This window comes from Physeter macrocephalus, chromosome 9, assembly GCF_002837175.3.
Source record: "Physeter macrocephalus isolate SW-GA chromosome 9, ASM283717v5, whole genome shotgun sequence".
Classification (NCBI taxonomy): domain Eukaryota; kingdom Metazoa; phylum Chordata; class Mammalia; order Artiodactyla; family Physeteridae; genus Physeter; species Physeter macrocephalus.
In genome coordinates this window covers 95104661-95122990 of record NC_041222.1, presented here as the reverse complement: position 1 = coordinate 95122990, position 18330 = coordinate 95104661, and the positions used below count along the sequence as shown (strand labels likewise).

At 40.9% G+C, this 18330-nt stretch overlaps 1 protein-coding gene across 1 annotated transcript; it reads left to right on the top strand.

Moving 5' to 3' along the window:
• The first annotated feature begins 15346 nt into the window (after positions 1-15346).
• On the top strand, positions 15347-16375 carry LOC102984985 (tetraspanin-3-like). Its single transcript, XM_055086953.1, is given in 2 exon segments — positions 15347-15568; positions 15571-16375. Coding segments are annotated over 2 exon segments (759 nt in total). The 5' UTR covers positions 15347-15417; the 3' UTR covers positions 16179-16375.
• Positions 16376-18330: the final 1955 nt, after the last annotated feature.

The following is an 18330-nucleotide window of genomic DNA, read 5'->3' as shown; positions in this document are numbered from 1 at the left end:
CACATAAGAGTAGCTGGAGATTTTAACACACCTGTCTCAGCCTTTGACAGAATGATCATGCAAAATATAATCCACGGGAGGTGCTGGTCTTGGATTTAGAAATCTAGGTATAGAATTTTGACTCAACCACAACTCTGCAACTTTTAGGTGGGTAGTTAACTTTTTTTAAGCCTCAGTTGCCCTGCCTGTCAAAGGAGATGAATATAAGTCCTTATATTGCAAAGCTGTTTGTTACAAGGGTACATGAGGGAATACGGGGTGGGTGGATGGTGGTAAATTGAAGAAAAGGCCATCAGAGGACTTGAGGTTTGAATAATACTTAGGATTATTCCAGGAACATAACAAGGAAGAAAGAATTTCCCCTAGAGTAAGGAAAGATAGCATATGAAAGGCACAGAGGTATGGAAAAGCAGGACGATATTTGTTGCTATTGTTTTTTCTTTAGTCTTAGTTTTCAGGAAAAGAAAAAAGAGCAGTGTTACAGTGTTGGTGCAGTTGGGACACACCTAGTAGAATGGTGGAGAAAAGTGTGGCGAGATGGAGCTTGTGATGGGAATATCTATAGTGGTTAAGAGCCCTAGATTTTAAGCCACAGCCAGGCTTCAAATCCTGTCCTTACCACCTATGACTTGTCTGCCTTTGAAAATATTACTAAACTCCTGCAAACCTCAGTTTTCTTGCCTGTGAGATGGGGCTACTAATGATTCCCAAAATGCGGTTACTAATAAACCCTATATCAGGGCTTCCCTGGTGGCGCAGTGGTTGAGAGTCCGCCTGCCAATGCAGGGGACGCGGGTTCGTGCCCTGGTCCGGGAAGATCCCACATGCCGCGGAGCGGCTGGGCCCGTGAGCCATGGCCGCTGAGCCTGCACGTCCAGAGCCTGTGCTCCACAACGGGAGAGGCCACAACAGTGGGAGGCCCGCGTACCACACACACACACACACACACACACACACACACACACACACACACACACACACATAAATAAATAAATAAACCCTATATCATAGGTCCTTTAAAATGTTTAAGGCGGTATGTAGTGTATTTAACAAGCTTGAAACAATCCTCGGCATGTGTCATTTACTACCGTTATTGTTTATTGTGTTGTTGTTATTGTTGTTATTACCCCAATGAGGAGCTATGACTTTATCCTGTAAGTTAAAGGAGCCATTAAAGGATGTTAAGGAAAGAGCAAACCCAGATGGACTTTGTGTTTCATAAAAACAACTCTGGTAACATTGTGATGAATGGGTCACAGATATATAAGACTGGAGGGTCACTTATGAATCAGTTTCCTTTGTATTTTCTCATGATGGATAATGAGCACGGGGCCAGTCTGAGCTTTAATTTTGTTTGATTAATTTTCCATCACAGATATGCTGCTACAAAGAGTGGCATGAGGCCCTGATGACTTAGGAGAACTTTAAAGGGTGTGTAAATACCTCTCAGCTATGTTGAGGTGTTGATACCCCTGTTTTTCTTGTCAATACATTCTCTAGAGAGTGACCCTGATGAATGCAAACCATCATCATTATTTCTGGAAGCTTGGTAAACATTTTAATCTTTGTGGCCTGATCTTGATGGAGAGCAGATAAACCAAGTCTTCCGGTCTGCCTGCAAAACAATCAATACCACAGAAGTAAATGAAAAGCACTTAAACTATGCTTCCTGAATGGATACTCCCAAGAAACACAGGAATGATTTTTCCCCAGAAAGGTGATCTTGGGGGTTTGAATCCTTTATTTAGCAATGACGAATGGTTCAGAAAGGGGAATTAAGAGTCTCTGAAATGAGGATGATAAGGTCACAGCTGAGGATGACAAAGATAAAAATGTTTCCTTAGAAAATGTCAGTTAGTAGAAACATCGCTACTTATGGAGTGTCCAGGCCTGTAGGACTAGGGCAATTCTCCTCATAATGTAGCAGCATTGGTCCTTTATTTGATACATGTTTTTGAATGCCTGACAGTGACCCCTCACCTCCTTTAAAATCAGGTATTAAGCAGGTATCTGAAATCCCACAGCAAGGCATTTCATTCCTTCCTTCCTTCCTTCCTTCATTCAAAATGCTGTGTGGAAATCACTGATACCTCCGTGTTACTAAACCTATGTACACTTTTCCATCCTTACCTCCATTGACCTCCCCTTTAGCTTAGATATTACTACCTCCTGATAAGCATCTTGATCCCGCCCTCCAAGGTTGGATTATGGGTCCTTATTATGTGCTCGCATAGAACTCTTTACTTCTTGAGGCACTTATAACACTATTGTAATTGCCTATTAAAATTTTTCTTTCCAAAGACTTGAACTCTTTGAAGACAGATACTGCTGCCACTCTCTTTGCAGCCCCTAGAACAATGCCAGGCATGGAGTAGGTGCTCAAAAAATTTTCTGGAAGAGAGGGAAAGAGGAAAAGAGAGAGTTTGTGACATTAAAAGGTTAAGTCCTGAGTAATTAAATTTTCAGAGAAGATAGCATTCACTATCCTAACACTCCCTCCTTTTCAACCGTCTTTTTCTTTGACATTCATGACTCAACCCTTTCCTGGAGTTCCTCTTACCTCTGCTTTTTCTTAATATCCTTTCCAGGCATCACTCCTTGGCTATCTCTTAGTTGTCTCTGTTTCTCAGGCTTTCAACTTAGCCTGCTGTCCTTCTCAACTTGCACATTTTCCCCACACTCTCCCAATCCATCTCATTTCTTTCCCCTTCCAATTATCATATTTAACTAATGGTGGTCGAAATTATATCTCTTGCCCTATAGTCTCCTCTTGAGCTTCAGACTCATACATTCCAACTACTTACTAAGCATCTCTATGTGGATGTTCCTCAGACATCCAAAACTCAACGTGTCCCAAATCATAAACTTTTCCCAAGAAACTGATCCAACTACTCATTCAGTCCCGAAGCCAGAGTCCCTGTCTTTATCTTGAAAACCTTTTCTCTCATCTCTCCATCCATCTAATGAATCAACAAGCGCAGTTGATTCTATTTTCCAAATTCTTCTTAAGTCATCTGCTTCTCTTTATTTTTGCTCACCAACTTTCTCTCTTACCTGGATCATTGCAACAGCAGCCCATGTGGTCTCTGCTTCCAATCTTGCTTTCCTCTAATATACAAACCAGAATGATCTTTCTAAAATGCAAACCTAATCGTATTGTCAGCAACCACAACATTCAAAACTTTCATTATTTCCAAGCGTTCTCAGGAAAAAATTCAAACTCCTTAGTGGCCTTATCTTTTGCTATTACTATTATCCAAGCCTACTCTTTAGTCTTATTAAACTAATTACAAGTCATTGAATATTTCATGGTCTCTCTCTCTCTTCTCTCTTTGCTGCTTTCTCTTTCAGTCTCTTCCCCCAGCATCCATCTCTCTCTCTCTCCCCTTAGTTTCTTCTGTTTGGATCTCTCTTCCTTTCCATGCCTCTCATTTGATGCGCTAATTCTTCCTTATCCTTCCGGTTTTACCTTAGATATTATCGCCTCCTGATAAGCATCCTTGATCCCTCCTTTCAAGGCTGGATTATGGATCCTTCTTATGTGCTCCCATAGAATTCTCTCCTTTCCCTTTTGAAGCATTTATAACACTACATTGTAATTGTCTATTTTAAAAAAATTCTTTCTAAAACTATGAACTCTTTGAAGACAGATGCTGTTGCCACTGTATTTGTACCACCTAGAACCTAGAACAATATCAGGTGTGTAGTAGGTACTCAAAAAATATTTCTCTGTGAGAGAGATAAAAGAAGAAGAGGAAGAAGAAGGAGGAGGAGGAGGAGGAGGAAAAGAAGGAGGAGAAGAATGAATTAGTGACATTAAAAGGTTATTAAGTCCTGAGTAATTGAATTTTCAGAGGAGATGGCATTAAGCACATTTTATTTGAGTTTCCAGCTGTGCTTTATTTCGCTCATGCTATGTTTAGCATAGAATTAAACATATTAATTATATAAATAAAAATTTTAAAAAATATAATGAATGGATTTGCCACTATTTTACAATCTGAAAGGCAAAAAAAGCTTTGTAAACTTCAATAAGCAAAACATGATTTTTCTCCCCAAATTGTTTTACTTCAGTACCCTCTGGACCAGAGAAAGCATTATCTCTATGTAGGTACTAAAGAGAGATACTCTGTCTTCACACACTCTGTCTTCCTCTCCTTCTATATTTAAGTTATCTTCAACTCCTGTTGATTTCATCTACTAAATATCTTACTTGATCCTCCCTCCACCACAGGATCTTTGCGCATATTGTTCTTTTTGTTTAGAAAGTAGTTTTTTTTTGTTTTTCTTTTTTTTTAGTTTCTCTTTTACTAGTTGTCCTTGCTTTTCTGTCTAACATTATCTGATTGTCCTACCTTCTGAAGAGCTAGTATTCAAATGCTGGCTCTCTCGTGAGGCATATGTGAGGCTTCTTCAGAGAATCCATTGGGATCTCTTCATTACACAAATCTGTGATGTGAGAGATTCAGTTCTTGTTTAACCTCTTATATAAACCCCTAACCCCTCCCATCACTACCAAGAATAGACACTTGCTGGTGGAGCTTCCTTACCCAGTGAAATACCAACAAAAGGGGTCAAGCCCAGCTACTTTCCTGGGTGTCCACTCAACCCCAGGGAGACTCTAGTACCTTTTCCACATGAAACAGTAGGCTTGTAGACTGCTTCACTGCACCCCTCTCTCTCCACACCAGTCCCCTTTTCATCTAAGTAGCACAGGACTATTTTGAAAAGGTTGCTGGATATTTCAGTATTTAAAGAAGAAACAAAATTCAAGTTACCATTCTTTCAGCAACTCGATCTTCTCAAATAATTTTCTAGGATTTCCCTTCCTTGGCTTTTCATGGACAAAGAAGGAAATAGTATCTCTTGAGGGACAATGTTCTCCCCCAAAAGGCTGATAACCTACTCCCTCCACCCCCAATCCTCTTATAATGGCTAGTGATGGGAAGCTCTTTTTATACTGGTGCCTCTCAGCAAACCTTGTTAGGAAGTGGCTAGGTCCAGCTGTTGGTAGGTCTTGACCTTACAATGTGAAGTCCTCAGCATACTTTTTTTTCCCTTGGCTCTGTGCCTGACTCATACTTTCAGGACAATAGAAATCATTCTTCTCAACGACTTGTATGCTCAACATAAGTCTCCTTTGGATGATTAAGGACAAGTCTTCAACACTGAACTTTATATTAATTAAGCCATGCTATGGCCAGAGACATGAATTGGAAAATTAAAAGAGGTGTATATCATATTTGTCTCCTAAGCTAATTAAGTTAATTATATCAGTTATAAATGATTTTCCAGAAGATAATGAGATAAAGAATGACCGAATTCAAAGAGCAACAAAAAAACATGATTTGATTTCTAAGATATGGCTTATATTTACTTCTTATGGGACCCAAAGGAAAGAGGTTGCACAGGGATTTAGTTCTCTATGGCCAATGCAGTTCCACTCTTTATGTTCCTCCCCTGCTGGGGAGCACTTTATTTGCCCAAAATTCCATCATCCTTCTTAATGTTTGACTCAAAATGTCCCCAAAGTGTCATTGCCTATCACATTTTTAAATATGCTGAGACATTTTATCAGGAAATAGAACTGTCATGGATTCAGTGCTGAGTGCTGAAATTTGAGATGAAAATTCCTCATGGTTCCTAACTACTTCAAAACCTGATGTGCTTAGAGCAAAGACTTGATCTTCCCCAAGGTACAAGGGATGCCAGGCACTCCTTCTGTACTGATGTGAGCTCATATAAAGACTTTCTGTTCTGAGAAAGTAACAGAGCACTTCTGATTCTCTTGCCATGGTTCTGATAGCTCCTTTTCTGTATCTCATATATCTGTCATCAGTCATATAAACACTTTGCCCATAATCTGGGACAATCCAAATGTGTGAGTACTTATTTGATTTCTTCCTTTTCAGGGGGTCAATCCAAAGGGAAGGCAGGGCCAACTTCAAGTGACCTTTAACTTCAGATTACGTTTGGAGAACTGTTCAGGTCTTGGCAAATTCCACCTTGTTTTAAGGGAACTATTTTATTCCATGTGTCCTAATGATATTACTTCTTATAATTCCTAATTACTGCTCATTGCTTGAATCAGTCCTGGAACAGCTTGTAGATATTCTAAGTAGGATTCCATATTCTGGGCTGAATGTCAACAATGTAAGCAGGTTAAATGCTTCAACTGCTCTTGATTGTTGACCTAATATTGGAAAGAGGTTGAGGTATTCCTCAGGCCCAAAGGGAAAACTTTAAGCTCTAACAATAGCAAACGTATATTGATTTTGTACTGAATGCCTGGAACTAAACATTTTATAAGTATTATATCTATTAATTTTCAGAGTCATCCCTATGAGGTAGAGTCTATTATTTTCTCCATTTCATAGATGGGAAGATTGAGAGCAAGAGACACGATTTCACAAAGTCACACGGTGAGCAGATGTCAGAACTAAGATGCCATTTAAGTCTGTCTGATGCTGAAATTTATGTTCTTAACCACTGTGTGCATTTCCTTCCAGAATGCTGATAAAGCTGTCTTTGGCTTGGCCTCTTTCTTGGGGCCACTTTTATAGATCAGTATGTCTAACAGGTCTGGGTATCAAATAATTCTTGCAGAACATAATCATACCAGGAAGTTACCTGATTGGGATGTTGGATTAGCACCTGGAGACTCAGACTTCCCCAATATCCCTCTTAACCTTTCGAGACATAATCTCTTCATCTAGAATGAAGAGGGGATTCGTGTTTCAGAAGACGCTCCTTCTATCAACTTTGTCATTGACTATCTTTTTTATCCTGATTCCCAAGAAAATCCAGTCTTGAATTTTGTAAACACTGAGAGGATTTTTAGCTTTATCATGTGGAACTTCTGTGATCATGACACTTGGACCATGAGAGAACTTCATTTTATGTGGAGTCAGAATCTCTATTTCCTGTTCTAACTCCCTTGTTCCAAAGCTTTCTACAATTAGCATGGTGACTTCTTCCTACCTTTCTTAAGGCAGTAAGGGTTCTGTTATTTTCCTATGGCCCCTGTGTGGGCTTGGCTACTGCATGAGTTACTTGGTACAGTGTATTATCTAATTTTCTTATAACAATTTGAATTTTCTTGTGTCATATATAAATCAGGCACATATAAAACTGAAACACCACTTTTCTTTATTTTTAATTTCCTTTACTGGCCCCCATTCCCAATCAGAAAAAGAAAGTTTATCTTTTCATTACTTCCTTTCAATTTGAAAGTCTCTTTTGGATAATATCCACGTTCAACTATAATCATTTCAGTTACTCTTCACAGCTCTTTTTACGAGTGTCCTTTTTTCCTTATAGGTCTTTCTTGTCCTATTTTTAATTTAATAGTAGCATGAAGGGCATGCTAATACTTTGTATTATTTTGTTACACTGTTACTTATTCTATACTCCAAAAATGCTTATTGCCTTAGAGAAGTAAATATGATATGATTAAGCTGCTTTCCAGTATAGGTCTTCTGGTTTCATAATAGGTTTCATAATAGGTCTTCCAGTTTACTATTCCCTGACATCAGCAAAGCTTTGCCTCAGACCTAGCATATAGTATATGACCTATGAGAATTTGCCTCTGTCTGCCAAAGTGCCCTCTCTTTCTTTTTATTCCCCTCCCTTCTCTTTTTTTCCCCTAAACAGGCATTCTCCACATATTAGCTCAAAAATAAAAAACCTGGGGGAATTTTCTAGCAAGCAATCTATAAATAGGGATACATTTTTCATCCTAGTCATTTCGGTTATTGCTCATAGAAGCCTTCAGTGTTCAAAACACTGCCCAACAGGCTGTTTTTCATAGGGCGATGCCTAGAGCGTTCTAAAATTCCGACAAAAACTTCAAGTTCAGGATCACACCTCTTATGGAGATTCTGCCGTTGCATGGTCTTAGAGGCCAGAGGCGGTAGAATCTGTAACTGTCAGGACAAGCTAGGCTTTGTTGTAAAAATAAACAAGAAAAAAGAAAGTTCAGTGGCATAAACCAATGAAGGCTTATCTCTCGTTAATGCTGCATGCCCATTCTAGCCCAGCAGGGCTCTGTTCATTGTTGCCACTCAGGGACCCAGGACGACAGAGCAGCCACCTTCTTGGATAACGCCAGACATGTCCCAGAGGGAAAGAGCATGGCAAATCATGCAGTGGCTCTCACAGCTTCTAATACAAGTGACTCTCACATTTCAAATTCAGCTGCATAACCACTCCCAACCTGCTAGGGTAAGGGAATGCTATTCGACTTTGTGCCTGGGAGAAGAACCAGGAACACTTGGAAAACAGCAACACTACTTCCATGATAGGATGTGTCTTTTGTCTTAAGATTGTTGATTCAGCTTCAACTACAATGTCAGTTTCATGAGAAGGATAGACAGGGGGAAATGGGCACTGCTAAATTTTGGATTCAGACTCCCTTATGGCTGATAAGCAGGACTGAATCACTTGTGAACTATGAAAACTTCTTTTGGGACTCTGGCCTAAGACTCTCACCAGAGGGAGGCTGGGGAGACCCTAGATCCACAGTATGTTTTGTCTCACTTATTGGGACAACAAAGAAAGAAATATAAGCCCAAGTAAAATGGTATGAAAGGAATTTCTTCTTCCTACAGTCTAGGCTAGAGCCAATAGAAGCATCCCACTGTTAAGATTCTGCTTGGCAGGAAATGCCACCCCACCAGGGACAGCCCCTGGTTCATCTGAACATTCCAACTAGATGGGTGCATGGAGAGAGAAGCCAATCCAAAGAGTTAAGAATACAAAGTAATTATGGCACAAATCATGACTTAAAGTCTCTTTACTGTAACTCTAAAAATGTCCAAATACAGCCTAAATGAAAAGGTCTTTGCATCTTTCCTTCTCAAAGTTGGAGTGAAAGGTGAGCGCTTGAATTCCTCCTAAAGGACAGCAGTGACCATAGGTAGGAATCCAGTTTTACCCATTTTGTTTATGTGGATAGATTCTATAATAAAGGGAAGAAGCTTCTGGGTAACACTGGCCTTCTATCTCCATAACTATTGATTAAAAAAAAAAACCCTTTAGTTTCAAGGTTGATAGATTTAGAGGATTATTTTAGCTACATGTTTCAAACTATAAGACTAAAAGTGGCTCAATAACAAGGGGTTAATTATTTTACCTTTCTAGGGTTAATTCAGTAGCATAGCCATGTGCTCAAATCCTAAGGTGCTTTCCATTTTCCTGCTGTGCCATCCTTGATATATGGATGGCGCTTCTCCTTATGGACACAGTTTGGCTGCCACAGCTCCAAACACTAATCAGGTCCTCATAGAGAAGATCCAAATGCAGAAAGGGGCAAATCGCCATCTATGTCCCCTGTAACGGTGAGAAAAAAGTTTTCCGAGGCCTGCTGCTGTCTTAGATCTCATTTGCCTGATTTCTTTACATATCCATGTTTCTACCGATCACAGTGAGGGTAATGGAATTACTATAATCAATATTCATCTCCTGTGGCTGAGAAGTAGTCATCTTCCTTGAACTCAGAGGAGGCTGAGGATCCAATCAAAACTGGGGTTCTGCCAGAAAGAAGTATGTGGAGAAAGAGAGGGCTCTTGGCAACCTCAGAGTTAAGTAAGACACAGAGAGGTGATGTGGTTCCCTTTGATTCTGTGGAAAGGTGGGGCAGAGCTAGATCTAGAACACTGGCCTCCTGTTTCCTCAGCACCATGACTTTTCTTCTGTGTCTTTGTCTCTTCCTTTATAAAAGGGATTGGGATATTGCTTGCCTGAGTTCTATGGTGATAAGCATCATCATAATAATTAAAAAAAGAAAACTTGCCTAAGGGATTACTTCCATGTGGAACAATGAAACAATAACCTAAATAGCCACAGCTCAGTTTCACAGATGCTGCTGCTTGGATACAGGAAAACTGCTGACTTATTGCACAGCTCTGCTGGGGCTGTTTCCTCACCCCACCTCTGACCAGATGGTACACCTCATCTCATGATTTTCCTCGTGTTTGCTGGCTCTGATGTATATGCCCCGCAAGAAGGAAGAAAAAAAAAATCTCTCCTGGGGGCTTGTACTGCAGACCAGCCATTCAGCCCTTTTGCCCCAATACTTCTGCAGAGCTGACACACACAGTTCTTTCCTTTGCAGGGAGATGCTGAAACCAAGCGCTTCCTTATTGCACTGACTCAGAGAAAGGGCTGGGGCTGCTCTGGGCTCAAGAGTCATCCATCAGGGCAGACTGATACTCCCTCTGCTTTTTGCCTTCTAGAAGCTTGTGTGCATATTTTTAACTCTTTGGGCTTGCAAAAGAGAGAAGATGAGTAGGCACCCACCCTTTGGTTGGCAATGGGTAAGCTGACATTATCCCATTGAGCAAATGGGGGAGGAGGATTCACAAGGGAAAAGAGAGCCTGCAGTTAAGGCGAGGACTGCAGAGTTCTGTCTGAGTCAGCATTACCTCCTCCTGGAGCGCTCTCAGGTGATCCCCTGGCCAAGGACACTGCAGGAAGGACAACGTCATGTGGTTGGACACAGAAAATGGATGCTTTGGAAGCAGACTGACATTAGCTTTTTAATTACCTCCTCTTGGCTTCTGAAGATGAATTCTTTTTTCATAGCAAAAAGCCAGGAAGAGAAGGAAATGTTCTTTCTACAGAGCTAACCATGTCTGCACATTAACCTTTAGCACTGATTAAGATAAATGCCATTTCAACCCCTGATGCTTTTAGAAAAGATTTGAATTCAGCTGCTCACCTCCTGAAAAGCTTGTATTCAGCTTTTGTTATGTCCCTCAGCCACCTCAGGTTGTCAGTGATGGGGTGAACAGATCCAGTCACCTAGCATTAGTGTGACCAAGACAAATGTGGGCTCTGGTGCTCGGGTTCTTTTTCCTGTCTCCTGGGGGGTTACTCAGGCACCACCAGAAAGGTCTTGTGCCCATAAATAGCTGTAAAGCAATCCATGAAACACCACGTGAGTGGGACTGATCATAAATGCAATAGCAATTCAGAGTAGACATTTCCTTCTGCTGAGGTTATCCTGGAGAGCTTTCTGGAGGAAATTGATGTTCAGTTGGGGAAATAACGATGTTTAAAATGTAATCTTACCCATACTTTTTTTAAGGGGGGGAGTGAAAAATGAATAATTCATGTAGCTTATTTAATTAAAAAAATGTATAGGAAGTTCATCTTTTTTCCCATTAAAAGCATCACCTGCTTCCAGTCACTTGGCTGAGTTCTTTGGGGTGGTGGTGGTGAGGGTCCCAGAGTTATGGGTACATGCAAGGGGGTACCCAGTGGTGTTTCTTTTGTCAAAAGAAAGCATGTCCTCCTCAGAAAGATTGACAACTAAAATTCTGAGAACTGCAGCTGGCAGGAAACAAGGAGGCTGAGTTAGATCTTTTCTTAAGCATCCAATCATCTGCCCCCCACCTCCACCTGGGAGAAACTCCTGTGGGTCCTACCTGAAACAAATCCCAAGATGATTTTTTTACAAGTGTTTAGATTTACAGTGCTGAGAATTTTTTTCCCCTTTTTCTTTTTCCTGAAAGCAGAGATGTGATGCAGCAATGAAGTAGCCCACAACTAGAGCAGCCTGGATCACAGAGATAAAGGTTTTGCAAAAACTGCCTCATTCTCCCTGCAGGGATTTTCTGCTCTCAGAGAGAAGGTGCATTTGTTATCCCCACATGGGTGGTCCATGCCAACTACCCTTCAGAGGGGCAGGTGAATGGATAGACCCACTGGAAAAGAGTCCATTCCTGTGAACTCAGACTTTATTTGTTATTTATGGAAGGAGTTCTCTGCAGCTGTTTGTAGCTTGAGTTTTTCATGAAGGAATAGGAAGGTGATTAAAGATGAGCTTGCTCCTGTATCTTCTTCCGTTTAAGAATTCATGGTTGGGGGGCATTATGTATTGGTTACCAATGGTTTAGCTCATCCCACACACAGCTTACTCTCCTGCATAAAAGAAACCAAAGTGAAAAGGAACAGCACAGAGGAAAGGAGACAGGCAAAGGTCAATGCAGCTGGTTGCTCTGGAGCTGAAATCCCAGGAAGGCTCCCTCCCCCTCTTGCCTCCAAATCCAATTTGTACTATGTTTCCTTTGCTCCCCAGCTTCTTGCTCCTCCACTACCTCCCAGGGGAAGTTTAGGGTTGCAGACAATTTCATTAAAGGTCAGCAGGCTGCCAGGAGCAATTCGCTCACGGGGAGGAAATGAGCAGGGTGTGTTTTCATAGGAGCCTAGGGCTGGGAGGTACCTGGTGAGACCGTGGATCTCCAATCCCCTTCAGGAAAGATCGCCTGTAAATCAGGCCATGTGGCTGACCTCTCTAGGATTCTTAGAGGACTTTCATCAGGGATGAAGGGCATCTTTGATGACATTTGCCGAGATACTATTTCATATTCTGAGGGCAGATGTATTACACAGGGATTCTATTGTTCATTAATTTTCTGAAGCCAGGGCAAACCTGGTTCTTACAGAGCACAGCACTAGTCTGACCAGACTTCTCCTCTCCAGAGGCTCCAAAGTCATCACAGGAAAAATGGGAGAGTGAATCTCCCAAGGACCAGCCTTGCATAAAAGCTGACTCCTCTTGAGAGCAGGGGCTATACGTCCCACCCCTTCTCTATTCCTTACCACTGCCTTGTTTCTTTCACATATCTTAACTCTCCCTTCTTCTCTCCTCCTGCTTCCAAGGATTCCTGTTACCGCCCCTCACAGGGACTGAGTTTACTTTGCTTTCTGGAGAATGTGTCTTATTTTCCACCAGAAACAGAAGGATACCCATCTTTACTTCCTGCATTGGAATTACTTCCAAAATGATATGGCTCCGAGAGAGCCATTTCCAGCCCTTCATAAACTGAACCTTAGAGAATTCTGCTTAAGAAAAAAAAAATCCACAAGAACTACCACATTAAAACCTTCTGTAATTAAGACAGTAATGCCCCCAATACCATCCAAGGTGCCTTCAGAGGAAAATCCATGTGTACATCAAAGATAATATTCCTTTGAATTATTTATACCAATTCAGTTACATAAACATTTACAAACATAGCAGTGGTGATGGTTTAGTTATGTCAAATGAAAGAGGAATTATCACTAGCCAGAAACCTTTTTATTGTAAATCTCTTCTTGTACTTGTACATTAAATATTCTCTTGATGTTTGTCTCCTTGTCACTCTTACATCTTGAATCCATATGGTCTCTTTACTCAGAGCAAGATGACCTGAATATCCTGAAGAGCATTAGTAAAATATTGCCTGTTGAATAAATTTAATATTGTATATTGTATCAGGCCCTAAGTTTGAGGGTATGTTCCTAGGGTATCAGTCTATAAAGGAAAGATCTTGTTGTTTTGTAAGACTAATGTAAAGGATGGTTTTTCAGAGAGTTTCGTATTTTAGATGTTACTATTTGTTTGTGTCTGCAAACAACAACAACAAGAACAATAACAAAAAACTAAAATAAGGACTAGAAGACCCCCAGGAGCCTAGAGGAAGTTAAAAGAAAGCCCCCCATATTTATGGTTACCAGAGGGTAAGTGGGGGGAGGGATAAATTGGGAGATTGGGATTGACATATACATGCTACTATATATAAAATAGATAACTAATAAGGACCTACTGTATAGCACAGGGAACTCTACTCAATAGTCTATAATGGCCTATATGGGAAAAGAATCGAGAAAAGAGTGGAGATATATATATATATATATATATATATATATATATATACACACACATATATATATCACTTACAATATACAATATTGTAAATCAACTATACTCCAATAAAAGTAAAAAAAAGAAAAGAAGGCTGCATAATCTCAGCCCTCAACCTCCTTCTTCAGCTGCCCTGCCCTTCTCCACTCTGGTTGCAGGGAAACCCAGTGCCTTCATGCGGTATGCCATTGTCCAGAGGCCTGGACTAGGGTGTCTTTTCTATGGCTGTACACTCTGACATTCCTCTCTCCTTTATTTCATCAGGATATTTTGATGTGCATTCCAGTTGAGCCAAGCACTCAGTTAATTAGTTTCATAGACAGACATCCTATTTGCCAGATGTGCCTGGAGCCACAGTAGGGCTTTACCTTTGACAGACCTTGGGGTGTGTGTGGGGGAGGGAATGACAGGATGCAGACTCATTGTCTGGGAAGAAAAAACAAAAGCAGGATGTGGAAAGTTAATGAGCACTTGCTCATCAGAGTCCGTATCTGCTTCCCAAGGCCTAGAGCTTTGCACACAAGTGGGAACTTATTCTGTGTTAGATGATGTCAAATTGCAAGAAGAAAGGAGAGAGAAGGTGATTTGAAGGACCACGATGTCTAGACAATATGTTAACTTTGCCACTATGCATCAGATCTTGTGATACTTAACTAGTCAGGTGTTAGAAATGGAAGTATAAATAGATTTCATAGTCAATCATAATTAGAAAATAGGCTGATGGCAGAATTTCAAGGCATAAGAAAGACATTACTCCATAAGTAAAGGTATAGGCAAATGACACACTCTGAATTAATAAGAAGAAACAAAGAAACGTTATGAAAGATAGACAATTATTAAGAGGATAAAGAAGATTAAAAAACCTAGTAGGAAATATTGACAATAAGCATGAAATGGCAATTCACAACAGAAAGAACAAAGGCCCAATTTTGTGAAATGTAATCAAAGATATAGAACAAACAAATGTAATTTTTTTCTGTTAATTTGGCAAAGTTTTTTTGTGTGTGTGTGTGTGTGTGTGGTACGCGGGCCTCTCACTGTTGTGGCCTCTCCCGTTGTGGAGCACAGGCTCCGGACGCGCAGGCTCAGCGGCTATGGCTCACGGGCCCAGCCGCTCCGCGGCATGGGGGATCCTCCCGGACCGGGGCACGAACCCGTGTCCCCTGCATCGGCAGGCGGACTCCCAACCACTGCGCCACCAGGGAAGCCCTGGCAAAGTATTTTTTAAACACTACTGCCCAATATTGATGAGGATATGAAAAAAAGATAAGTCAATTTTGTAGTCATAAGACTATACATTTGTACAACTTTCTTGAAGAGTAATTTGGTGTTTTAATTAAAAATGTATATAAAGTTCAGTTCATATTCTTTAACAATACAATTCAACTTTTAAGAATCAATTCCCATAAAATAAGTTGCACACAAAGATTTAATATAGGGACTTCCCTAGTGGGCCAGTGGTAAAGAATCCGCCTTCCAATGCAGGGGATGTGGGTTCAGTCCCTGGTAGGGAAACTAAGATCCCACGCGCCACAGAGCACCTAAGCCTGCATGCCACAACTACAGAGCTCACGTGCCCTGGAGCCCATGCTTCACAACTAGAAAGAAGCCTGAGCGCTGCAATGAAAGATCCTGAGTTCCCAGAGGGGAGGCACCGTCGCCATTGACGCCTCGCTCGGTGAGCGCGTCCCGCTTGCGGAGCAGGGCCCCAGCCGACCCCTGGCACCATGGGCCAGTGCGGCATCACCTCCTCCAAGACTGTGCTGGTGTTTCTCAACCTCATCTTCTGGGGAGCAGCTGGCGTTTTATGCTATGTGGGAGCCTATGTCTTCATCACTTACGACGACTATGCCCACTTCTTTGAAGATGTGTACACTCTCATCCTGCTGTGGTGATCATAGCTGTTGGAGCCCTGCTCTTCATTATTGGGCTAAATGGCTGCTGAGCCACAATCCAGGAAAGCCGCTGTGGACTTGCCACGTTTGTCATCATGCTACTCTTGGTTTTTGTCACAGAAGTTGTTGTAGTGGTTTGGGGATATGTTTACAGAGCAAAGGTAGAAAATGAGGTTGATCGCAGCGTTCAGAAAGTATATAAAACCTACAATGGAACCAACCCTGAAGCTGCTAGCCGGGCGATTGATTATGTACAGAGACAGCTGCATTGTTGTGGAATTCACAACTATTCAGACTGGGAAAATACAGACTGGTTCAAAGAAACCAAAAACCAGAGTGTCCCTCTTAGCTGTTGCATAGAGACTGCCAGCAGCTGTAATGGCAGTCTGGCCCACCCCTCTGACCTCTATGCCGAGGGGTGTGAGGTTCTAGTTGTGAAGAAGCTACAAGAAATCATGATGCGTGTTATCTGGGCAGCACTGGCATTTGCAGCTATTCAGCTGCCGGGCATGCTGTGTGCCTGCATTGTATTGTGCAGAAGGAGTAGAGATCCTGCTTATGAGCTGCTCATCACCGGTGGAACCTATGCATAGTAGAAAACGCAAACCTGAGCTTTTTTAGTCTTGTTCTGATTTGGAAGGTGAATCGAGCAGGTCCACTGCTATTGGCCTCCTGAGTTCATTTAGTTAAAGCACACGTACACAGGTGTCGGACAGAGCACTTTGGCTCTCCACGTGTCCACCTTCTTACCTACCCACCTGTGAGTTTCTTTTCCCCTGTTCTAGCTGACTCTCCATGTCCGTAAGTGTTTAAGTACGGTGGTAATTGTTCTAATCTCAGAACCATTTGCGAGTTGTGCAGTGTGGTAGAATTAAAGGCAGACGTGAGCCTGCTTCTGTTACCTCCAAGCAGTAATGGGACTGCTGCTGAAGTATCACCGGGTCCTTTCAGTCTTCACAATGGAGAACTCTTGGCCAAAGGTTTTTGGGGGGAGGGGGAGACAGTCAGCTGTCTGGTTAAAGTTTATACCAGATGGTGCCCCTCATCAGTGTCCTTTTAAAAAATATATACTATAGTTCAGTAAGATAGCAACTGTACAAAATGGCTAAAATAGATTTTAGAATCATACAGCGTGTATCTTCGTTCATCTTCAAAATCAGACTGATCTTCGAAACTAGCGGTTTTTAATCAAAGCTGGCTTTATAGGAGGAGTGTAATGTATGCACTACTGTTTTAAAACAATTAGTGTGAGTGTGTGCATGTGTTTTTTTGTATGATTGAGCCCATTCATTTTAAGTCTAAACTCGTTAGAAATAATGTACCCATGCAGACTAGCAAAATAGTATGTAGATGTGATCTCAGTTGTAAATAGAAAAATCGAATTCAGTAAACTCTGTATCTCTCCCTCAAAAAAAAAAAAAAATCCTGCATGCCTCAAAGAAGATCCTGCACGCTGCAACTAAGACACGACAGAGCCAAATAAATAAATAAATATGTTTTTTTAAAAAAAAAGGTCATTTAAAGAGGACAAATCCCAGAGAATGATCACAACTTTAAAAAAAGATTTAATATAAATATATTAATTGCAGTTTTGAATGGTAAATTATTGGAAACAAATATCTGTAACAAGTTAGGTTCAGACTGTTGGGCCATTACTTTGATATTAAAATAAGGGACCCAGAAATGAGTCAATATGACTTGATTCCATCACATCTTCTTCCCAAGAAGACTGGAGGGAAATATAGTGTATACTTTCTTTTTCTATATATCCACATATAGGAAAAAAAAGTGTCAATGGAAGGCAAAGTTACACTTTAGCTGGGCTCTGACTCTGAACCTCAGATAATCTGGGCTGTGTAGGGAAACTTTTATTTTACCAGGTCAGCTTGAATGATCCTGTGGGGCAAAGTAATATTCTTTGCCTTTTTCACTGGGTGTTCTCAGAATTTGCCACTTCAGTGAGTCAAAAACCCATACTCACTACACCAGATGAAATGAGCCTGCGAAATAGCAAAAAAAAGGAAATAAAAAGAAAAGAGTAAATGTTTCCTTCTCAATAACTACCTCTGAACTTTCTACCTGAATTTACTCAGATACTCAGTCTTGTGTAACTTTTTCTGGCATGGGCTATACTTGGTAGAGACAGATGTAGTTAACTTGAGAGAAACGTACGCTTGGATTTTCTAACATTTCACAAGAAGCTCTGCCTGGACCAATGTTTTGCAAAGACAGAAGAGAGTGAAAATAGCAATGGCGATGAACACTGAAATTTATCCCTTCAAAACATCATTGCTTGAAAAATACAGCCTTAAAGTATATTCTTGAACTTGAGCAATATACCCTCCTCTAGGAGACATTCGCTCTTTTGACCTGTTTTCTGAATCTTCCTTGAGAAGAATAAGGGTGAGGGAAGAGGAGGAACCTTGAGATTACAGTGGAGGCCCAAAATGTCCACACATTACATATGTCTTGGCACATATAATTTGTATGTCATAAGATCAAGACATTAAAAGCCATGGACATGAAGAGTAACATCACAAAAAATGTGGAGTTTAGTGAAAAAAAAAGCTAGCTATAGTATGTACAGTCTGAACCTAATAGTGTAAGGATTATACATATTTATAGAAAAAAGACTATATGATAATGATGGTAGATAACTCAAAGTAGTGAGAATACAGATGAGTCACATTTCCCTATTCCTATGCAAAAAAAAAATTTTTTTAACGTCTTTATTGGAGTATAATT